A 22573-nucleotide genomic window follows, 5' to 3' on the forward strand; every position below is an offset into this window, starting at 1 on the left:
GAGACGGCATGCTCGAGGTATAAATACAACCCCAGTTCACCCCCCGTTGGCTCCAGTCGATTTCAACCGAAGTAATCGACACCAAACTTCTACTACTACCATGGCCAACACTTGTACTTGCCAAAGCAACTGCGGGTATGTCAATTGTCGCGCTTGCCTTGTCGTCGATAGCTGATTACTCGCCTCAGAGCCTGTGGTCCCTCTGGGACTGGGTGCGCCTGCCCAAAGAACGAATGCAACTGCAGCCAGTGCGCGAACAAAGCCCACTCCGATAAGGTATATATCGTCACCCCTGCCTCAGTACTAAATCGTGACTGACAATTTTTGGCAGTGTTCCTGCAACGGCAAAGGCAGCAATTGTAGCTGTGCGAGCACGAACAAGGGTTGCGAATGTGCTTGAATGAGCTCTCGTCGGCTAGCCACTAACCGACCACAACGTTATTTGTAACACAAATGCCTTGTAATTATATTGCTGTTGTAATCTTCATTAGCGATAAACCCGCCTCGGCTTGTATTTAGCGGGCGTTTCGTTGCTTCGACAAATGGCCTTGTACTTTCATAATGTCATGAGTGGTACTTAAGACGGTCGTTATCATTTCTTTCCCTTAGACCTGGCGTCCCAACGAAAAGTCCCTGCATTTATACCCGTCCCATCTACATTCTTCGTCCATCTAAATACCCTCCCCGACCCTTGTCTATCCGACCATGCAGTCCATCACCTTCCTTTTAACCTTAACTCTATGCTTGGCCACGAGCCATGGTATGTTCCTAGCACATGGTCCATTATTCCGTCAATCTGACTTCTCGCGCGTAATCAAAGTTACATCTTCGCCGACACCCGACCCCTCACCAGAACCCATCGACCCAAAACTAGCGGTGGCTGTTGCAAGCAATCATAACATGGGATGCGTCAACGGCTGTCCAGATAGCAACGTCGTAAGCTTTTTCCCTACAATATGTCATTTCGCCTAGTGCCTAATTCACGGTATACACTACATATATAGGCTCTGTCCGATAGTCAAGAAAACGGCGCCCTATCATCATTCGGCTCACCACGAGACATAAGTTCCATTCTAGCCTCGACCACCCTCCTTTACTTCGGGCTCATATGACTTGAGATTTGATCTACCCCTCGTCCAACTCGCAGAGGGTTCTATGGCAGTGGTGTATATTGGATATATTAAGATCTGCAAACGCTACAAGTGTGCTGGTATCAATGCTATGCTGTGGGGATTATAACGATGGTGGTGCTACTACTAATATAAAGCAGATTATTGTCCGAACGAATGTAATAATTTATAAATGTGACGTGCACAAAGTCCGTTTACTTATACAGATCGTGACCGACTATGATGACGGTGGTGGGAACAGAATTCGTGACTCAAGCTGTGGGGCTTCGTAACTTGCTTCTCTCTTCTCTATATCGTCATTGCCTTCTCGAGGGCTCTGCGGACGATGGGTTAGTTGTGAGCAACGATGGAGGTGAAGCAGGGAGCGTACATTGCTACTGTCGTCATACGATTTCGTCTGCGTTACTTTGTTTTCGTCGATTTGGACAATGGCAGTGCGGTGAATGTCTGATTGAAATGATGAGAAGAATTCAAGGAAAGGAACGGTTGGTATACTCACGAATGCCTGTCAATTGCAGCGAGTCGGATAGATCCCCAGGTGCTCCGGGTGTCTGGCCGCTACTTGTTGTGGCCTTATTGCGGCGTCGCATGTTCAGATTCCATAACATGGTGAGAGAGTATATCCGCCCTGCACACAATACGATGCCCATTCCCACTAATGACAGCACCGATCAGTGATAAATCCTTCAAGGGAGAAAGTAGAACTCACCGTTGCTTAGAGGGTCATGGAGGTATACACCCAAGGTGATGGTGCAGACAATCGCGGGAGCCAATCCCGCCTGAATGGCGTTGAAGACAAGTCGTCGTACGAGACTGTATTGAATCATTAGAGAGCTTCGGGTAGAGGGGATGAATATGACATACACTCGCGTCGACTTGAAGGCCGTCCTGACCCTGCTCAATTCGTAGACCAGACCTCCGGCAACGAAAATGCCACACGCAGAAGTCGCTGTCAGCCAAAGCCTGCGTTTCCCGCCATCAGTAACGCACGCGAAATAGAATGATTATTATCTCACTTAATGAAGTTGTTGGCCGTCTGCGAGATACCAAATGGTACGAACTGGAACAGCCCGATTGTTGTTCCTATGCCGCCTGTGATCTGATAGAATGGACGTCAGACTCAACTACGTAGACGTATCAAAAGTCACTGACCGAACCCAGCAACACGATGATCAGGAAGACGGTGAATGTCCATCTCTTCGATCTGGGCGCCGTGAGATGGAGAATCAATACGCGGCTGAATCAATGCTTACATCCCGTAATATCGGTAGATCAAGAAGGCCTGTACGATACTAGTCGTGATGCTGACGGTCAGAACACTGACAGGGAGGGGCCAATGTTGAATCAGAATGTATGTGATTGAACCTGGGGATTGCTCAATATCGCTGCCGTAGACGTGGTCAGAAATGCATACCCCAATGTGTGACGTGATACTATCAATACTTGATCAGGGAAAATTCCAGCGGGAAAGAAGTCGGGAAACGAACCAAGTACACCATAATAAAACTGTTGATTGTACTCCAGGTATCAACCGTGAAGGCAGTAATGACGACAAGTCTGAGGAAGATGGGGTCCTCGTAATGCTTGAAGTAAGAGATCACCTGGGTAAGGGACAATATTGAGTCGCCTGAACAGCGATGGGGAGAGTGTGGACCAACTTGTAGTATCTCCCACATGAATAGGAAGCTGTTGATCCAATTTCCTACGAGGAGGGGACTAGGTAGGGTTGCTCAGCGGGTATGAAGCGAAGGAAAGTACCAACTACTCACGCAAGGACTTTCTCAAGCATGCCATTGGCGCTCATCTTCAGGTCGTGATACTACCGTCAAGGCAAAGAGTATAGAGGGAGTAAGGTATCGATGCCGGCAGCGTCCACATATATATACGCCCGAGTTGACCCAAATGCAGGAGACATCAAGATTGGACCCTAGAGGAAGCCAAGCTGATCAGAGTTTCAGGGTTCGGACGGAACGAAAATCAAGCGATTCGAACAAGTTCGTGCATCGCTGTCTTGTTCAAATGATTGTGTCACAGAAACATGGAAACGGCTCTCGAGCACATGGGTCATGTCAACAAAATGGAAGGGAAATAAAATCATTCCTCCGAGTCGCGACGGGCTTGTCTGCGAGTAGTACAGCATAGGAGTATACTGCGGCTCGATATCTATTGCAGAGATGTAGCCCTGGTCAATGCAGAATGTCAAAATTTACAACACGTACCGGTACCTACCCAAATGATATACACACCAGAGTATATTTGGAATTATTTGGTGGGTTCCTGATTAGGTGATTGTGGTGGCTGAAAGCGCTGACATTCAGGGATTGGTGCGTTGACCCCATGGAGAACACAGGGAGCGGTGGATACTCGACTGATATTCCTGGTGGTTACCTACGGAGTCGACTATGAAACGTCGAACTACGTTGGCCAGATACGGGCAACTTTCGCCAACTCGTCAGCGTGAAAGCAATGGTGGAGAGTGGATGAACCACACCGGGATCATTCAGGACGCCTGTAGGCTCAGGTACAAGGGACCGAGGCTAGGTAAACAGAAGTCTGAAGAGAAGCGCCTCTAATGCAAACCTCCTGGAAAGAAAAGAGATACGAAAAAAACATACTGGTAGATCCTCTCATATCCTGCTCCCAGCTTATGGTATATTCCATATGAAATACCACCCAGGACTTTCCCGACGGACACTTCGCCTTTTTGGATGAGAGGACTGATTCCAAAGGGCACAGTGGTTCCGCTCCGATGCCCGGGCATGAACGCGAAGGGGTTCATGGTCATCAAAAGGAGGTTGATGAAGATAAAGCCACAGGGTGGCAGCGCACACGCTACATCGGAGTGGATTACCCTCAATCCTCGATATCATCGTATGGTCTGATTCGTCTTTGGGGATACAAAGTCAACTGAGCTCTTGCGTGACCTTGACATCTTCAAGCGCAAATGTTGAAAATAAAATACGAACATACTTGACGTCTCCACATGTTCTCCGAGTGCAATAATCATCTTCCATTACAAGCTTCCCTTCTGGACTGGTATGTCAATATTATCGAATGAAACCTTTCCGAAGGCCCAGTCCCGTATAAGCACGCCGGCGATCGCGGTTTCGGGAGGCATCTTGAAGGGAGGCTCATTACCGCTCGGTGGATTGACCTCAGCTGGGGTGGGTTTTGATGCTAGAGTAGATCCCGGGTTGTTGGCCCAAGCATCAGGCATCTCAGCACGATTCGCAGCCGGCGCGCGGTTATCCCTATTATCTATTCTGTCGTTGATTGCCTTGTTGTCCCGGGCAGTAAGTCCAGTCCCCGTTGGATGATTGAATACAGCGATGATCTCATCCCGAGTATACCATCTAGCGTCTATAGTCGCCGAGGGTGCCATGCGATGCATGCATGTCCGGTAGTTAACAGAAAGAGTCAGAACATGACATCTGGGAGTGAAACCGATTGCCCCACCTTCTAGCTCGTTATCCAGGTCAACGCGAATCGGCTTTGAAGAGTCAGCTCGGGCGTAGTATCCGACCATCAAGTTGGCAGGGTAGGGCTATATAATAAATCAAAGTAAATTAACACGGGGAACAATGTGGAGTCGGGATGGGTGGTGAGCATGGAGGGAGTGGGAGGGAGCGTAGCAACCCGACGGGAAGATGTGAAACACTCACCCAAGGTTGCCCGGAGTGGTATGTCACATTCCAAACTTGGACACCAGCCTCCTCCCACATTTCGCGGACGACGGCATCTTCAAATGATTCTCCAGGCTCTATGAAACCGGCCAAGGCAGAGTAGAACTTGCCGGGGAATTTCCTCTGTCAATCCCAATCAGTCAAACGGGCGTCTCATGATAAGGCTTGACAACAACATACATTGCGTCCCAGCAAGATTCTTTCCCCAGTTTCGTCAATCACTGCCATAATGACGACAGGATCAGTGCGGGGGTGGGTGAAGTTATGGAGGCCCTTGCTAGAATAGACGGTCAGCCACCGACAGATGTAATGAATGGCGTTAACTTACACAGTCAGACATGGCTTGCGTCCTGGCGTGTCAACCCATGGCAGAAGTGTCATGCAAGAGAGCTTCCATCCGCCCCACTGCGAGTAGTTCGGCGATCCGCAGCCAGGGCAGAACTGATTACTAGTAGGAACGGCATATTGCGAAGAGCATCATCACACAACTCACCTTGTTCCTGTAGTTCCAGTCTACCATGCTGCGTCCCCCCGCATACACGGCCGCGTCGAATGCATCCATAAAACCAATGACTGATCTAGGCTCAGACCATGTATACTTCAAGCCCTCTGAGTTACGATTCCCTGCTTCATCCAAAACGCGTTGCACAGTGCCTTCATCTGCGTCAGCAACGTCCATAGCAAAGTATGGAGTCCCTTTGAGATTAGCGACCGCCGGTTCTGGATCCTTGAAATCAGACGAAGGTAAGGCACCGCTCCCCATATGAGTTTCCTTCAATCCCAGGAAGACTAATGGTAAGCCTCGGTGTCGTACGGCATCTAAGGGTGATTCGGGGGCATGACCAGATGCATCAGGCTGAATGACCGGCACAAGCTCTCCCTCGCTCTGCGCCTGCCCAAAGTACGGCTCAGCGCCCAGTAGTGGGGTGACATCTTGGGTAGCCAAATACGCCAATCTTCGTTCTCCTTTCCCACTCGGGTCCGATTTCGTGGAAATGAGGGGTTGCCCTGCATTGAATAGGAGCCAGCGCGTAGTTGGTAGGGGTAATACTGCATTCAAGAACAGATGAGACGATCGCAACCATGAAAGCCGGTTCAACGGTGAACCGCTGAACATGTTTACATGTCTAGAATTCCAAACATACTGATCAGTAATGCAATCGCAACCTTGACCAGGACAATCGAAACGTACTGTTCAGCCATTCTAAACGAATTGGCAATGTTGCGAAGTATCTTGAAGGATGTCGAAAGGAAAGAAAGTGATCAACTCTAGGGTGGGTCGGGGCTACTACTAGTAGTACTGTTGTAGCCTACAGGAGGGTCAGAACCCGAACCGAGTGCCATTTGTCAGCGAATACAAATAATCTCCCATCTCATCGCGGATGATGGCAACAGTATGGCCGATGAAACTGAAGTCACCCAATCATGAGAACAGGATTAGTGGCGAAGTGGGTCAGCCGCGATTTCGCGAGGATGCTGACATATTGTGCCGACGCAGACATCTAAAAGACGATTGCAGCAAGATATATACATATGGAGGAGTAAATGGCGGAAAGATGAATGCTATATAATACAGTCGAGAGCGACACGAACCTGATATCTGAGCACTAGTACACTGTAGAGTCCTGCAACCGCCAACGACTTAGCGGACCCCACCACCAGAGGGACTGTTGTCTCCGATCTGACGATGCTGGTTGCTGGTCGTTGTGTGCCGGCGTCGAATTGTCACCACGAAAAGGAGGGAACTCATTTCTGTCATCCATCTCCCGTCGACCAGCATTGCGTCTCTTTTGTGGGCCATCTTCGCCATCGCTATGATCTATACTCCGTCGAGTTTCGTGAGGGATTCTGTTTTCATCAAGCTCCGTGTCGTCCTCTTGATGCTGCGTTCGAGTCCTCCAACCGAAGCTGCCTAATCCCCAGCCAGGGTTTTTGTGCCTATTGGCAGTCCGCCGCCGACTACCACTGCGATCCAACTCGCGTATCCGTTCAGCCCGCTCAGCCGCTTGTTTTCGTGCTGCGGCGACATGCGCTTTGCTAAGCGAGGCGTACCACTGGTGGATGAAGGAAGGGAGTATGTTAGGGAGGGTAGCGTATGTAGGGGTGGTTGAGACGGATGTTGTCGATGCAGACGATAATCCTCGTGATCGCGTATCTGGCGGTGAAGTCGGAGAGGACGGCGATCCGGAACGAGATCCTGAGCGCGATGTTCGTTGACCTCCTCCCCGACGCCCATGTCGTCCACGACTTTCCTCTCCGTATTCCGTATTTTTGCCGAAAGCACCTGCCACACCTCGTAAGACAAGCTTCGCCCGCTCGCTCCTCTCCTTCCTACGTTCCAATTTAGCCTTGCGTCGTTTTTCCCGTTTCTCTCGGCGTATCATCTCCTCTTCCATCCCGTCCCATCCGTTCATCGCACCAGCACTTCCGGCTCCAACCCACCACCACCACCCTAAGAAGCTCTGCCAAAGGATGATAGCCCACATGAGGCCGGGAAGCCAAACATACTCTTCTTCGCGTGGGACATAAAGGAAGGTCAACGCGGTACTCGCAACAGCTAATAATAGGGCAGCAGCCCCAAAAGCAGCTGTCCCCCCGTCAGTGCGCCATGCTTGTTTCCGGTTGACCAGCAGACCCCATATAAATAATGCGGCCGTAAAGAGTAGCGATAGCGTGGCATTGCAGACGTTCCGAACAGCTGACGCGACTTCGAGAACGGCTTCACTTCCATGGATCGGGAGAAGTTGCATTACAGCGGATAGTATTGCCAAGGGGCCTGGAGGATATACACTGTCAGCAGTCCCGGCTTGGCGCCTGACCTGGACTCACCCAGTAAGAGGAATATCAACCTCCCCTCCAGTCGAGAAGGATAGAGAAGCGTCAAGAATTGGATGTGTGTAATCTACGCCATGTTTAGCACCGAGGGAACGAGGCATAGATAGCACATACCTGGATAAGCCCCGATGTAGAAGCGTTCATGACCATCCATGTAGCTTTCTCAGCTGTCGTCCATTCCTTGCCATGTTCTTCGGACATCGAAGAATCAGATGGGGGGACATCCACCGCGATGTAACTCAGCATGTACGGCCAGTTCTTGGACTCATCCAGTGTGGCCGAGAGCACGACGTGAAGTGTAGCGATCAGTGAGATGAGTAGCGTGGTGACCCCCGAAATCTGGAGCACATAGTTGACTGGCGCGAGCGGCCAATGGTACTGCGCAGTGAATATGAGATGGATGAACAGAACCGCGACCAAAGTGAGCACAATCCCCGTCAGGAGAATCTGCACCGGAAGTGAGCTTGCGAAGGCTGGCTTGTAGTCCAGATAAGGGTCCCTAGTAGATGACCTGGCGAATGTGTCAGTTACTGGATCGTCGAGGATGGACACTGGATGGCTCACTCGTCCGCGGCTGCAACGAGAAATAAGGCAGCAATTGCCAAAATTCGGTGCAGGGTTGTGGTCATGATGGGCGGACGCAACGCTAATCGGGCGCTTAACGACCCAAGTGGCGCACGTTTTGTTTGCTTTGAATCCCCGAACCAAATAATTTCTCGCTCGTCGAATTCATGAATTTCCTAAAATCAAGACTGCTTCTCATTTACAGAGATCGACGCCTTTGCGACTCCCATCACTTTTTACTGCAGCCCAACTTCAGCCTGCGACCCAGTCTCACTGAAGAATTTGATGCATATCCAAAAGTGCCTTGCTTGGTTGCGGGAGGGTCTTTCCAAATTTGGATTTAGCACCTTCATCGAACCGTAGCATGAACGGCCTTTCATCCTTGTCATTTTTCCATCAAATCCTGGCCCGTCGCAGGCAGTACAAGTGGTCTTTCCCTTACGAGAAATTGTTGGCACCATTGCCCGCTTGTCCCCCCGCTAGCCAAATACCACGATGAAGCGCGAGCACCGACCGCTAGCCCGACACAAAGTCGTGTCCTCAATCTCTTTTTTCTTGCTTCTCGCCGCCTTCATATTGCTGCTTCTTGTCGCGATTTCGCTACCAATAGTAAAGGCCGTGTATCTCATCAGTGTCAAGGCAGATGTTTCTGCCTTGCCATTGACGAGCGCCGCGACGGAGCTGAGGTTTGGGGTGTGGGGCGTATGTGCGTCAAGGTAACGTACAACTTTCTTTACGTGCAGGGGGATTGCAGTGCTGACATCCCACAGTACATTGAATGCGCCAGGCATCTTCACGAACCGGGGGACTTGCATTGGCCCCCAGCTCGGCTACGACATTCCCGACTCTCTTCTCAGTCTAGTGGGAATCAACACTGCGCTTGCAGATGCAGTGCTGCACGGCCTGCTCGTCGTCCTCGTCCTTCACCCCATAGCGGCAGCACTCAGCTGTCTCTGCTTCCTGTCTGCCCTCTTCCTCGGCTCCCACTGCTCCGCTATATTCGCCCTCATTCTCTCCATCGTTAGCTCCATCCTCGCTACCGTGGTTCTCGCTATCGATTTGGCTTTGGTCATTGCTACGCGCGATAACGTCAATGACATGATTGGAGGGACATCGCTGATTGTGGAGTTTGGGAATGGGGTATGGATGGTGCTTGGCGCTGTGGTATGCTCGTGGTTGGCTGTGATATTCTTGTCTGCGAGGAGTTGTTATTGTTGCGGTGTGCGAAGGCGAGTCCCCCTTCCAAATAACTCTCGACTTTGACTGATCTATCCTGCAGACACGATCATGATCATTACAATCATCACCATTCTCATCATAGTCATAGCTATTGATTTACATCCACGAAATCTGACGGACCACTTACGAGTTACGATACCTGCTTCGGACGTTTAAATATTTGAAATTTTCCATTCCAATCGTTGCAATTATTCATACCCAATTGCTAGTACTCAGGTATGAGTTTGAGCACTGATTCAAAGGTTCAATTATAATATGATAAAGTTACAATTGTTCTTCGCCAAACACCACTACGACTCAGTACATCTCCAGGCTCATACCATCATTAATCTCATAGTCGCCCAGAGTGATATGATCTTTGTAGATCGTATACCTGCAGATCAGATCAGGGTGAGCCAACCGTGGAGGTCCATCTTCGATCGCAGATACTCACCATTTCTTCAGCTGGATCTTCGTCCAGTCCGTACCCGTCTGCGCGGCAATAAGCTTCTTCAAGTCGCCCACCGTGTCGTCGGGGCTGCACTTTACTCGAACTGGCAGACAAGACCGATGTCAGGGGTAGGCTCACTCCGATTCCAATGTCCTGCGTACCTTTGCGTCCCAGACGGTCATTCGCAATCACCTATCATATCATATGGATCAGTACAGGCGGGTATATTGCAAGTACCGGTAGTACTTACCTCGATGAGGGCCATTTCACGCACACTAGTTGTGGATTGACTCAGAGTGATATCCACTGATCGCTAGAGTTTCCATAATAATTTCGATGCCGATACCGTCCATATCAAGCACTCACAAACAACAGCATAACCCATTGGCGCCCAGGCCTTCTAGTAGTGACACGCAGACCATGAATCTCTCCCTGTACACTATAACCGCGTTCATCGTCCTCGACACCGAAGGGCACCGCGTTCTCGCAAAATACTACCGCCCAAAGAGCCATCCGCAAGGCGAGCCCAAGGGTCTCTCGACGCTCAAAGAACAAAAAGCCTTCGAGAAGGGGCTATGGCAGAAGACCAAGAAACCCGGAGGTCAGTAGCCCTCTCCTTGCGTCGCATTGGGCGCGCCATAACGTGTGCTGAACTCGTTCACCAGGCGATATTATCCTGTATGACGGGCATCTCGCGGTGTACCGGCACTCATTGGATCTAATACTATATTTCATTGCTGGACCTTCGGAGAACGAGCTTATGATCTCGTCTGCGCTTTCGGCGCTCACGGACGCTCTGCAAATGCTGCTGAGGAACCAACTGGAGAAGCGGGGAGTGCTGGAGAACTTGGATCTCGTGTTGCTTTGCCTTGACGAAACGATTGATGACGGGTGCGTGTTGCTTCCGTGATATCTACGCCCCACAAAGATTCAACAACGTTTGCTGAATATTTATATCGCCCTTTAGTATTATCGTCGACACCGATGCTACGGCAATAGCGTCCCGCGTCAGCCGTCCGAGACCCGACACAACGGAGATCATTATCAACGAGCAAACCATAATGAATGCGTACCAGACGGTGAAGGAGAAAATGCAGCAAAGGATGGGCCAGTTGTAGCCGTGTCGTTCCGCTTGTTCCTTCCTACCGCCGATCGCTTTGACGCTTCGTCTCGCTGGCACTTGCACTTTATCCGTATCACTCTCGCTTCCACATGCACACCTGCACACACCCTTTGCTGTAGACTGTCGTAATTGGCGGCCGCGATAAGAATGATTTGAAATACAGTACGTCACAAAGTTGAAACCGATTCGGAAGTGCATAGATTATAGTAATGTCGTGAAGGCTGGCATCCTGGATACTACAATGATAATACAAACATATACGATAGGAAATCTTACACCGAAAGAATATGCAAGAAAGAGAAGAAATGGTGCTGCCACGTTGGACCGGCTACTGTAGCAGGCTGTACTTGCTGTCTGTACAGCTGACATGGAATGGATGCGTGTGATTGTGTGCGTGTTGATCGTGACGGAAGCAAATTGCCGCACTGATGGTGATAGGCATCAAGGAAGGAGCAATGAGGTCGACGGGGACATTAGTGCGACGAACTACCATAGGCGATTACAATCAGCAAGCGGAACAACCGCGAAGCATAGTGTACGACGTACCCACCTCATAGCCTTGAGCTTGCCAACATCAGAGAAGCGGTAGACTGCTATGGTCCCCGCTACCGCCAACGTCAAAGCGCCGACTGCAGCGCACAAGACTCCCTTCGCCTCAAGCTTGATATCCTCAGAGTCTGAGTAGTCTGGGTGCTCGTAGATGGCGATTGCAGCGCGCATTGTAAGTTGTGCTTGGCGATGTGGTACAGTTGCAGTGATATAGACGCCAATGGCACAGCGAGCAAGCTCGAAGGATTTGGCAAGAAGGTGATGGGTCGCTCAGTGAAGAAAGGATGGAAGTTCCGAATTGAGAGCCCTATTTAAGGTGCTTCGTATTGTCCTCCGAGACATAAGGCGCCGGACCGCACAATGTGATCCGAGCCAATGCCACCGATGCCTACCACGCTAACCGCCACTGATAATCGCGTATCTACCACTGTGGACCACATAGCGTGTCCAGCCTTGGCCATTGTAAATAATGTAATTGCCTACGCACAGCTCAGCGCTTGCTAACTTGAGGGACTACGGCTGCGAACATCCCCTCCACTTTCCCTGCGATCCTGGCGACCCCCAGGCCTACACCTAACAAGACACCAATATCGACCACCACGACCGAGAGCGCGCCCAACATGAACCTCGGTGCAAATACCTTCCAGACCATCAAATGCCGTCGCAATATTGCTGCACTAACAGCAGTGCCCAGCAGTAAACACCCATAGTAAATCATCACGCCTAGACCAGCAAGCACGCTCTCTCTGTGTACCGCCGACTCCGTGCGGTCCTTATTTTGCTTTGCTTGCTCTGTCAAAGGCGAGCGATTCCACAGAGCCACGAGAGGTGCGGAGACCCCAGCGAGCATCAGTGGTCCGAAGGAATTGAGGATGACTGTCATCGGGGGAAATGGGTACACCAGATCCTTCGTAAGCACGAAGGCAGACTTCCATTGGATAGACGAAATGGTTGCTTGATGACCGGTCGCGTAGAAGACCTGTAGGCCCAGAAGCGCTATGGGCACAACCTCGGAGAACGTCATCTGCGGAGATGAAGAGCTTCCCGATGCACGATCAAAAATCCCGGGATCTTGTAATATTGCAGACGGAGTAGAGGAGCTGAAAGCCTCTTCAAGGGCCCGGACATCTCGAGCACTGTCCACCACCTCAAGGTATGATAACAAAGCCACCGCGCTGAGGCTCAAGACAAGTTGTCCTGTTAGCTGACTTGTTGCGAAAACCCAACAGAAGGGTATCGACCAGAAGAGAAGGTAGGGTGACCCAAAGGCATTCCCGAAGCCAATGACTCTGATTTGTCGCCTTTTGGGACCCGAAGTGGACGCGGTTTTGAGGTCGTCTGCGTTGGCTTCGTCCGTGACGTCCAAGCACGTTGGGACTGCGTACCACAAGGCTGGCGCGAGGATTGATATCGTAGCGAAAGACGATATACCAAGGAGTGACCTCGTAGATCGCAGCGCAGAGCTCCAGGAGCCCAGAATCTGGGCTGAGTCAACCCATTCCAAGACCCATGCTGCCGACGCTGTCATCAACGCAAATCTGAGAATGAAAAGCAAGAAGAGCTTGGCTATCCCGGCGTCTGAGCGGGAGATGTTCAGTACCCGTTGCATGAACAAGGGGATGGCGAAGGCGGCGGGCAGTGCGAGGATGCGTACGAGGAGGGGCGGGGATGGAAGAGACGACGACGCATAGTACGTGACGTGGCAATAGGGTTGTTGTTCCTCCCGACAAACGGTACTAATTGCCATTAAACGAATCGAAACAGCAAAGAGAGCCGAGAACCCCAGAATGCGGTTGCGTAGGCGCGCCGTAGGACCCGTGAAGCCTTTAAGGACAAAGGGGAGGATCGATGAAGCGAGTAGGAAGGGGACAACGCGGTCTTCCCAAAAAGTGAAGGAGTTCGAGAAGAATGCAAGCGTATGCAAGATGAGGAGGATTGGTGTTGAAAGGAGGTTGCGCGCAGACAAGGTAGGGATCAATTTCCAAATTGATGGTAGGCATGCTGCTGACCCTCCAAAAAATAGTGTATAATCTATGAGCGCAGTGTCCATGATGTATGGTTTGACTAGGGCATGGGTGGAGACCCCAGAGAAGACGCCAACGACAAGAGCGATCAAAGACAGCCAAAGTCCTTGATAGGCATGCTGGAGGCTTTTCGTTAGTGATATTTGTGCGAAGAGAGACCACATAGTCAAGAGTCCTGCAACCAGCAAGCAGAGACCGAAGCCCATGCGCACTGGGTTGAATTGCGCCCATAGGGACCTGCAGGTAGACAGAGCCAGACGGTTGAATTCGTACATGTTCGTGAGTTCGCCGTCCGTGCTTGCGAACCATGTCTTCTCGAGGGACGACCATGATTCGCCCAATTCGCCGCCTGAGGGACTCGAACGATAGGCGTCCAAATACGACTTGATCTGGGCAGCGTTAATCTTAAGTGCCTGCGAGAGAAGGCCGGCTCGCTGGAATACTTCGGGAATCACGCTTCCGAGATTGTTGAAAGGTATAGGAAGTCCCAGAAGGAGCGACAACGTAGGGACGAGATCGATTTGCTGGACTCGCCTATGAGGCGTTGCTGCGCCGGGAAACACTGTGTGACCGAGTAGCTGAGAAGGAATTGTCGATGTACCCTCTAGGCCTAGTTCTTTGGTCTTGCTGTATAACCATAACGCCGCAGAGGTCTCCAAGTCCCCGTCTCCTCCATGATCCCCCGTTCTATCCATACCATGGTCACCCAGCACCACCAAAAGAGTGTCGTCATCCAAGAGTTGTACGACTTTCTCGAGGACGGTGTTCATTTGCACGAGTTTGGTCTTCATGCTCTGGTGATCGGGGCCAACACGATGTCCGACATGGTCGACACCGAGAAAATGTCCGATCAGAAAGTCGAATGGCTTGCTCTCGTCGAGGAGAAGGGGGAACAAGTGGGCGATCACACCCTCGTCGACTGTGTGAAGGTCTTCGACGTTGAACGAGTCGTACGGGAAGGACATGTTCGGATGAAAAGAGTTGGGGAACACAGAGAGCCATGTATCGTCTCCCATAAATGCAACCTACGTGTTATGACTTGAATTACACGGAAACGACATGGATTTGAACTCACCTTCTTCCCCGCGGCTTGCAACTGCTTTATGATCGAGTCCTCCGCAATAGATGAAGCACCGAAGTTATTTCCAATATCGACAAATGTTGGTAGCGAGCCTGTAGTCAATGCTTTGATGCGCTGAAGCGTCGCCGTCGGTGGATCGGAGTACGAGTCGAATAAGAATGAATTCCGAGGGTGCTCAGCGGTGAGCCGCCTGGGAAGGGTGAGTACATTATGATGAAACGTCGACGGAGGCTCTGGAGGGTTTGGGGAAACAAAGTCAAAGCGTAGCGCATCAATGATGAGGACGATGGCCCGAGAATGAGTCGGTTCCAGTCGGCATCCTGATGTGCAAGTGGTGGTATCGGAGAGGGATAGCCTGGAAAGCAGAAAGCCACCAGTGAAGAGATATATACCAGCTAACTGGATTAACACGACCCCAAAGAGTAGAAGACTACCCGCCGAAGATAGAGGCATAAAGTAAATGAGGAGTTGAAGGACTAGGTACGCGTGCCGTCACGGTACTACAGTCCAGGTCAGGTGGTTGATGGGTTAGGAGTATAGGGGTATATTTGCTAGCTCATATCCTCTGCTCCCTGGATGAAGTTACTCGTTACTCTCTCATATATTTACAAGGAGCCCAGAAAATAAGGCACTAAGTACAAGAAGGCTTAGTCTCATCAACTCGCATCAACTGTACGTACGCCTCGCACACTCCGTGACCTAGCCATCGATGTATCCCACAGCATCGACGACAAGGTTATGCGCGGTCTCAGAACGGGCTGAAACATTGCACGGAAAATTCTTGATGTGACTAGCGTGGCGGGGGAGTGTCAGAGGTGCAGTAAAATACTGTTGATACATACCTAATCAGCCCATGCTCAAACTCCAGTGGCGGCACAATTTCATTGCCGTGTTTGTCTTTCGCTTTCGTGATATGGACGGTTGAAAGCATAGTGGCCACGGCAATCCATACACTCCTAAGCGCCAGATATTTTCCCGGGCATATCCTGGGATAAACCGAGATTCATCGAGAGCCCTCAAGTTCGCTAAACAAGGGGTACACACCTTCGACCGAATCCAAATGCTGCGCTGAACACTGGCTCGCCATTCCCACCTACTGACTTGGGCAGGAACCGGTTTGGGTTGAAATCCGTAGGGTTTTTATACACATTTTCGTCGAGGGAGATCCCTCTGCACAGACAATAGGTCAAACTTCGATGGAGAGATGAGACCGAAAGAAAGAATACAAACCGAATGTTCGGAATAACAACAGAGCCCTTCGGAATAAACATCCCTCGGTAAATGTCGTCTTCAGTGGAGCGGTGCGCAACGCCTTGTGATCAATGTGAGGATGAATTTACTAGCCATATGTATGATCTTACCTGACGGAACTGAAGGGTGCCATCTTGCACGCATTCCTTAGCTGTTGAACCGGTAGCTCGAAGCAATTCGCCAACGCACCGTAAAATCTCTTGAACAATGCAGGAAACGTATGGCAACGAACTTTTATCCTCGAATGTAGGAAGCCTGTCCCTTCCAACGACCCGATCAACCTCTTCTTGGCCACGCTTTTGGCACTCTGGGTATAAAAGCATTGCCATAGCGAATAACGCCAGGCTAGCGGACGTCTACGATTATGATGATGTATTAGTTTTTCCAAGCCGAGTAGCCCATAGGCATCGGTAACTCAACGGTTTCTGTGCCTCCTGCGTGGACGGCACCAGCAACACCTTTGAGTACGCTGACGTCTTCGTCTGACAATACTTGTTCGCCTCGGCGTTGCAGCTCGGCGGCAAGAATGCAAGGCTTCGCTAATCCTCTGGCCTTCCCGGCGAACCATTTTCACTTGGACTAAATGTGGGATGAAGGCGTGAGACTCACCATTTCCTCGCGAACGACGTCGTACGGATAATTGTGCATTCGGTCTACAACAGGCTTCCATGTGCGCGCTGTTTCCGCATAATGCGTACCCGGGAACCATGCTGGGAAGTGCTTCACTGGATGTCATTATTTAGCTGCGAACCAAGAGGGTTTCGAACGGCGCGGCGGATTTAGCACTCACAAATAGGAAATAGGTCAATCATTGTGGCACCTGGCGTTCCGCCGACTAAAAAGCTGTTCGCACCCTCCGTCCCAATCTTAATGTACTCGTCATCATCAGAACGGATCTGATGACCGTACGCGATTCTCATTGATATAGATGTAGAATATCTAAGGGCGTGCGGTAACATCAGCGCTCAATGACGTATGCCTCAGAATAGTCCTTACCGGCCAATCAAATAAACATAGTCCCCTTTGTTTTTCATCAAGTCATTCACCAAGATGTGGGCATTCTCTATTTGAGTCTGCTGGAACTGAACACAGCCATTTTGTGAGAGGGTTTGTTGAAACACTCTTTTGAGTTTCCGAAACCGTGTCGACGCATATTTCGTGAATACAAGGTTTACACTCCAACCCATGCTATACATGATGGTCAGTTGAAGGCCCAAGATGGCATAACTGAGTCAAGTAAGTACGTACATGTCGTAGACGGGGGTGTCGGGCCTATCACTATAGATGCCGCGCCGTTTCTCCAGGAGATCCGTTGCTGCTTGTTGACTGCCTAGAATAATCATTGAGCGTCCTAGAATTGTCACTCGCATGACATCCCCTGCGCAAGTCATGAGTGCATCCAATACAAAAGAGGTGTGACAAGGTCAACTACCGTATTTCTTCGCCCATTCGTGATAGACTTTCCCGGGTTCATTCTCTTGAGGCAAGGATCGCAGATGGCCAATGATTGGGTCGCCAGGAGGACCAGGTGGTAGTGGAAGGCGTCGGGCAGAGTTACCAATGAAGTAGTAGAGTAGACATATAGCCACGCCAGTTGATACTGCTCCTAAACATCCTTCTGCGAGAGTCATGGTGAAAGGGGGGGATGGATGGTCTGTAAGGATGAATCCCCCATGCATAAATACCGGAGAGGGACGAGATCGATATTGCGGAACCATGGTGTGAACCTTCGATGGTCGCCTGCCTTCCAGTCATAATAGAGGGCACCCGTCACACGCATGCCACAGTTTAAATGAAGGGCCTTCAATAGATTGGATAGATGATAAGGGAGTTCAGCCAAAGAAGGGACAAAAGAGGCTATAGACACCGTCGATTTGGCGTTCTATGACTGCCGTATCTCGTTTGTGAATTTGTGAGTTTCCTGACGGAAGCAGGGGTACCATCAGCATCTGAATCGATAGAAGTCTAGTTTCGAGTCTACCTATACGTTTTATCCAATTCCCCGCGGGACCCCAGGCCACAGACCGTTGGGTTGAGGGACGCATCGGACTATGCGTCCCTCGCGTCTTTGTTTGGCATCCCAGTGAGGCACAGATGAATTCTGTACTGTAAAAGACGCATTGCGAAGGTCACGACAAGGAAGAGTCTTCGTTTGTAGAAGATGAGCGGTCTGTGGGCTTCCATATCTCGATCTAGTCACCGTGGTCCGGTTAGTATGATGTCCATGCCAGCATTCCTTCCATGATTCGATGGTGACGGGGATTTCGTACTCATCCAGGAGCTACTGGACTGTCGAGCCTGAGATCTGACATCTGAAATCAAGTATTGTTTATAATTAGTTGTTGGACGGGGACAAGTGACGAAGTGCGTACCATCCAACCGTTCCTCGAGCATAGCGGAGAACTCGATACTGACTGTTGTTACTCAGAAACAGTATTTATTTGTGCCTCTCATAGAATACCATTGACTGCTTCACTTCTTCTGGCCAAGGGTTACAGCTTGGCGTCATCGCGCCTTCAACCATGAAGTTATCAGAATTGCAAGAATCTTGCAGCTCGCCTTTGGCTCGACCTCTTGAGGAATCTGAGCCGATGGACACGCCGAAACTTACACTTGGACCGTCTTGCGGGGCACACCCTGCTAAAATGCGACAAATACATGGAAATGGGTTAGATCCCCCGCCAGGCATGGTATGGAGGAGTTCTGAGTTACGCGAATGGGACCGGACTTGAGGCAAGATCACGTGGTACAGTGAGTTAGGAGTAAGTGCTAGGGGCATGGTGATGTTCACCACCTCAAACGACACATCATGTAGTTTTCGTATTTCTCATAGCCAATGAGGTAGCAACATCGAGGTTTGTTGGAACGTTCGCCAGTTTATTCATTCACAGAGGGAAATAAACAAAGTTGTCAGCTTGTCTGGACAAGCTCATGTGAAACCTTCCACTCCTCCGTATGCTATTCCACACTCGATGACTTAAACATCAATGTTTTCAACAGCATTAGAAATAAGCTTTCGCGCGTTCTCGGAACGGACTGAAACATCGCACGGAAAATGTTTGATGTGACTAGTATGACAAGAGAATGTAAGAGAGTCGATTTATCGAAATGCTGCAGAAATACACGCACCTGACCACCCCACGGTCAAACTCCATTAAGGGTACGATTTCATTGCCTTGTTCGTCTTTCGCTTTTGTGATATGGAGGGTTGAGAGCATAATCGCTACTGCAATCCAGAGACTCGCGGGTGCCAAGTATTTCCCAGGGCACATCCTAAAACACAGCAAGACACAGTAATTACCGCCAGGTTAGCATATTCTAAGCGCTTCGTACGTACCTTCGACCGAATCCGAATACTGTGTTGAACACTGGCTCTCCATTCCCGCCTGCCGACGTGGGCAAGAATCGACTGGGATTGAACTCTGTAGGGTTTTTGTAGACGTTTTCGTCCAAAGAGATGCCTCTGAGAGATTAGTGTGGATGAGTGAGTTGAAACGGAAGAAGAAAATAGACAGACCTGATGTTCGCAATGAGAACGGAGCCTTTCGGAATAAACATTCCTCTATAGATGTCGTCTTCAGTCGAACGGTGGGCAACACCTTGTGAACGCTGTCAGAAAGGCTCCGTTATTCATATGTATGATTACCTAAAGGGAGCGACGGATGCCATCTTGCTTTATCTTAGTATTGTTGAACTGATAGATTTAGCACTCAAACGCACCGCAAAATCTCCTGCATAATGCAGGTCACGTAGGGCAGTGAATCTTTATCCGCGAACGTAGGAAGCCTATCCTTTCCCACAACCAGGTCAATCTCTTCTTGTCCACGCTTTTGGCATTCCGGGTGTAGAATCATGGCCATAGAGAATAATGCTAGACCAGCAGACGTCTATGTCAGACCTGGTGTCAGTACTTTCGACCCGAGTATTGATGTTGACCACTCAACAGTTTCTGTGCCTCCAGAATGGATCGCGCCACCAAAGCCTTTGAGCACGCTGACGTCTTCGTCTGATAACTCTTGTTCGCCCCAGCGTTGTAACTCGCTCGCCAGAAGGCTGGGCCTTGCTGTTCCTTGGGCCTGCGCAACGAGTCTATAAAGCTAATGTAATATGTGCAGGGCTAAAGCCTACCATCCGGTTGCGCACAGTGTTGTATGGATGTCCATGCATCCGATCTACAACAGGCTTCCACTTGCGTGCTGCTTCGGCGTAATGTGTGCCTGGGAACCAAGAAGGAAAGTACCTCACTAAGTACAGATATTCAGAACTGAGACGCCATTAGCAAGTTCAATGCTCACGGATAGGAAGTAGATCAATCATTGTGGTGCCTGGCGTTCCGCCGACCAAGAAACTATTTGCACCCTCCGTGCTAATTCTAATGAACTCGTCGTCATCAGAACAGATCTGATGACCGTACGCAATTCTCATTGATATAGCTGTGGCGTATCTAAGCCCACACAATTCAATGCACAGTAACACAATATCTGAGGATCAAGACTTACCTGCCGACTAGATAAAAGTAGTCCCCCTTATTGTCCAACAAGTCGTTCACTAAGATATGCGCATTCTCTGTTTGAATCTGCTGGAACTGAACGCAAGCCCTTTGCGAGAGATTCTGTTGAAGCATCTTTTTCAGTTTTCGAAATCGAGGGGATGAGTATCTTGTGAACGCAAGGTTCACACCCCAACCCATGCTTTAAACGCAAAAATTTCAGTAGTCTTAAGGCAGATGACAGACAATCTTCTCATGGTGTCAAGGACGTACATTTCGTAGACGGGGGCTTCAGTTCTGTCGCTATATATGCCACTCCTTTTTTCAAGGAGATCAGTTGCTGCTTGCTGACTGCCAAGAATGATTATTCGGCGTCCTAGAGTGGTTACTCGTATCACATCTCCTACGCAAGTCATGAATGCAACATAGAGGAAAGCGGTGAGGTCATTCACCATATTTCTTCGCCCATTCATGATAGACAAGTTCAGCTTGATCATCTTGAGGCAATGATGGTAGATGTCCTATGATCGGTACGCAGGGAGGGCCAGGTGGTAGCGGAAGGCATTGCTTCCTGAGGAAGTAGTAAGCGAGACCTACGGCCATAGCGGTTACTGCGACTACAAGGTATGTTTCTGGGAGAATCATAGTGAAGGGAGGACCCAAAATGGTTCTGTGAGAATGAGTTGCTCAAGGATAAATACGACGGGGGTGCTAGATCGGTATAATGGGACTGCGGTGTGAACCTTCCCTCTTTTCGTCATAGTGAGGGAAACCCCGTTGTGATTCTGTGGTCTTTCAATAGATGATAAGGGAACCCGCACCGGAAAAGTGGCCGCGGGCACCGTCAATTTGGTAGTCTCAATGACTAACATAGTATCTCCTTGTTGTTTGGTTTGTGGGTTTGCAAACGGAAGCTCAAATATCTATATTAATACAAGTCAGTGTCAATTCTACCTGTACTTTCAGCCGACGCTCCGTACACATTCTAAAGGCAAGTGAAGACTGCATCCCCCTCAGCTTTTGATGAATATCGACAACTCTGCATATACCAACACATAGGAAGTCGAATAGGATGTTCGTCAGGACGGAAGGACTTCGGCAGTGGTAGAAGAGGTCTGATCTGCAGGCTTTGGTCAGTCTGCCTGCCAGTCTGATGTTAGCCAGCATCCATTTAGGTGTCACAAACGTTCTCACCGACTAATACTGCATTGTCCGCAAGACTGAGTAAACTGGTCCAGATTCCCCTTCCGTGATTCGATAGTGACGGTTTTTTGTATTCCTCCTGAAATAAAGAAATGTTGGGCTACTGAGTGAGGCGTGAACCGTCCAATTCGAGTAGTCCTTGAGCGTATGGAGGAACCCAGTGCAGATTTCGCCGTTACCCAGAAGGATAGTGTTTGTCCGTTCGGCGTCATCACACCTGCGACTACCAAGGAGTAAGAAACGCAAGAACCTTGCAACTGACCTTTGGTTCGACCTCTTGAGGAATCTTAGCAGGGCTCGCCGACACATATGCTTGGACCACCTTGCAGACTACACGGTCTTCCAGTGTATGGTAAGTATGCTCTTCGGAGAAGGAGTTACACGGAGTCACTTCCACTGGGCTTAAGCACGTGGTCTCGTTAGTTAGACTAGGGGTGTGTACGTGCTGGCCAGCTCGAATTACAGTTGGCCTAGTTTTGACGTTGTAACGTGCAGTTTCTGTATCTTTCACGCTCCGGCAGGTAATAACGTGAAAATTTGCTTTGAACTTTCACTGATTTATTCGTACATACATTTAGTACAAGCAAGGAGGTAAACAAAATTATCAGCCCGTCCCGAAACCTTCGAAATTGGCATCCGTACGCCATGACACACTCAATAGTTTAACTGTCAATGTTTTCAACAGCGTCGAAAACAAGCTTTCGCGTGGTCTCAGAACGGACTGAAATATTGCACGGACAATGGATGATGTAACTAGTATGACGAGAGACGATTGATCAAAATGCAGAGATACACGTACCTGACCAGCCCACGGTCAAACTCCAGAAGCGGCATGATTTCACTGCCTTGTTCGTCTTTCACTTTTGCGATATGGAGAGTTGAGAGCATAGTGGCTACGGCCATCCATATACTCCCGGGTGCCAGGTATTTTCCTGGGCATATCCTGGAGTAAGGAGGTGCAGTGAATACCAT

At 49.8% G+C, this 22573-nt stretch overlaps 10 protein-coding genes across 10 annotated transcripts; 2 read left to right on the forward strand and 8 right to left on the reverse strand.

Annotated features, from left to right (window-relative positions):
* Positions 1-1347: 1347 nt before the first annotated feature.
* Positions 1348-2934, reverse strand: PC9H_008032 (uncharacterized protein; the record flags this gene model as incomplete). Its single annotated transcript, XM_036777552.1, has 12 exons — positions 1348-1446; positions 1501-1577; positions 1630-1785; positions 1840-1943; positions 1995-2093; positions 2147-2229; positions 2283-2334; positions 2384-2495; positions 2545-2563; positions 2618-2731; positions 2789-2846; positions 2900-2934. 12 exons carry the CDS (start codon positions 2932-2934, stop codon positions 1348-1350), a joined length of 1008 nt encoding a protein of 335 aa, XP_036631172.1.
* A 1209-nt stretch (positions 2935-4143) lies between these two features.
* NPY1 (NADH pyrophosphatase) lies at positions 4144-6016 on the reverse strand (the record flags this gene model as incomplete). The annotated part of the gene is made up of 7 exons (XM_036777553.1): positions 4144-4490; positions 4560-4674; positions 4793-4936; positions 4994-5090; positions 5142-5254; positions 5307-5940; positions 6006-6016. 7 exons carry the CDS (start codon positions 6014-6016, stop codon positions 4144-4146), a joined length of 1461 nt encoding a protein of 486 aa, XP_036631173.1.
* A 404-nt stretch (positions 6017-6420) lies between these two features.
* PC9H_008034 (uncharacterized protein) lies at positions 6421-8277 on the reverse strand (the record flags this gene model as incomplete). The annotated part of the gene is made up of 4 exons (XM_036777554.1): positions 6421-7589; positions 7643-7715; positions 7763-8159; positions 8213-8277. The coding sequence occupies 4 exons, from the start codon at positions 8275-8277 to the stop codon at positions 6421-6423; spliced, it is 1704 nt and encodes a 567-aa protein (XP_036631174.1).
* Positions 8278-8707: 430 nt separating this feature from the next.
* PC9H_008035 (uncharacterized protein) lies at positions 8708-9607 on the forward strand (the record flags this gene model as incomplete). The annotated part of the gene is made up of 3 exons (XM_036777555.1): positions 8708-8928; positions 8983-9431; positions 9492-9607. 3 exons carry the CDS (start codon positions 8708-8710, stop codon positions 9605-9607), a joined length of 786 nt encoding a protein of 261 aa, XP_036631175.1.
* A 141-nt stretch (positions 9608-9748) lies between these two features.
* On the reverse strand, positions 9749-10146 carry HUB1 (ubiquitin-like modifier hub1; the record flags this gene model as incomplete). Its single annotated transcript, XM_036777556.1, has 4 exons — positions 9749-9824; positions 9885-9984; positions 10043-10073; positions 10132-10146. 4 exons carry the CDS (start codon positions 10144-10146, stop codon positions 9749-9751), a joined length of 222 nt encoding a protein of 73 aa, XP_036631176.1.
* Positions 10147-10217: 71 nt separating this feature from the next.
* On the forward strand, positions 10218-10999 carry RET3 (Golgi-to-ER vesicle coat component; the record flags this gene model as incomplete). Its single annotated transcript, XM_036777557.1, has 3 exons — positions 10218-10482; positions 10547-10772; positions 10849-10999. The coding sequence occupies 3 exons, from the start codon at positions 10218-10220 to the stop codon at positions 10997-10999; spliced, it is 642 nt and encodes a 213-aa protein (XP_036631177.1).
* A 446-nt stretch (positions 11000-11445) lies between these two features.
* Positions 11446-11724, reverse strand: PC9H_008038 (uncharacterized protein; the record flags this gene model as incomplete). Its single annotated transcript, XM_036777558.1, has 2 exons — positions 11446-11490; positions 11551-11724. 2 exons carry the CDS (start codon positions 11722-11724, stop codon positions 11446-11448), a joined length of 219 nt encoding a protein of 72 aa, XP_036631178.1.
* A 319-nt stretch (positions 11725-12043) lies between these two features.
* Positions 12044-15111, reverse strand: GPI13 (mannose-ethanolamine phosphotransferase gpi13; the record flags this gene model as incomplete). The annotated part of the gene is made up of 2 exons (XM_036777559.1): positions 12044-14602; positions 14653-15111. The coding sequence occupies 2 exons, from the start codon at positions 15109-15111 to the stop codon at positions 12044-12046; spliced, it is 3018 nt and encodes a 1005-aa protein (XP_036631179.1).
* Positions 15112-15357: 246 nt separating this feature from the next.
* PC9H_008040 (uncharacterized protein) lies at positions 15358-17540 on the reverse strand (the record flags this gene model as incomplete). Its single annotated transcript, XM_036777560.1, has 12 exons — positions 15358-15448; positions 15501-15644; positions 15703-15828; positions 15889-15970; positions 16020-16042; positions 16099-16265; positions 16330-16461; positions 16519-16634; positions 16700-16848; positions 16906-17097; positions 17158-17287; positions 17342-17540. 12 exons carry the CDS (start codon positions 17538-17540, stop codon positions 15358-15360), a joined length of 1551 nt encoding a protein of 516 aa, XP_036631180.1.
* Positions 17541-18886: 1346 nt separating this feature from the next.
* On the reverse strand, positions 18887-21001 carry PC9H_008041 (uncharacterized protein; the record flags this gene model as incomplete). The annotated part of the gene is made up of 10 exons (XM_036777561.1): positions 18887-18977; positions 19039-19182; positions 19247-19372; positions 19630-19796; positions 19821-19985; positions 20038-20153; positions 20205-20353; positions 20409-20600; positions 20672-20801; positions 20851-21001. 10 exons carry the CDS (start codon positions 20999-21001, stop codon positions 18887-18889), a joined length of 1431 nt encoding a protein of 476 aa, XP_036631181.1.
* Positions 21002-22573: the final 1572 nt, after the last annotated feature.

This window comes from Pleurotus ostreatus, assembly GCF_014466165.1.
Source record: "Pleurotus ostreatus strain PC9 chromosome Unknown scaffold_5, whole genome shotgun sequence".
Classification (NCBI taxonomy): domain Eukaryota; kingdom Fungi; phylum Basidiomycota; class Agaricomycetes; order Agaricales; family Pleurotaceae; genus Pleurotus; species Pleurotus ostreatus.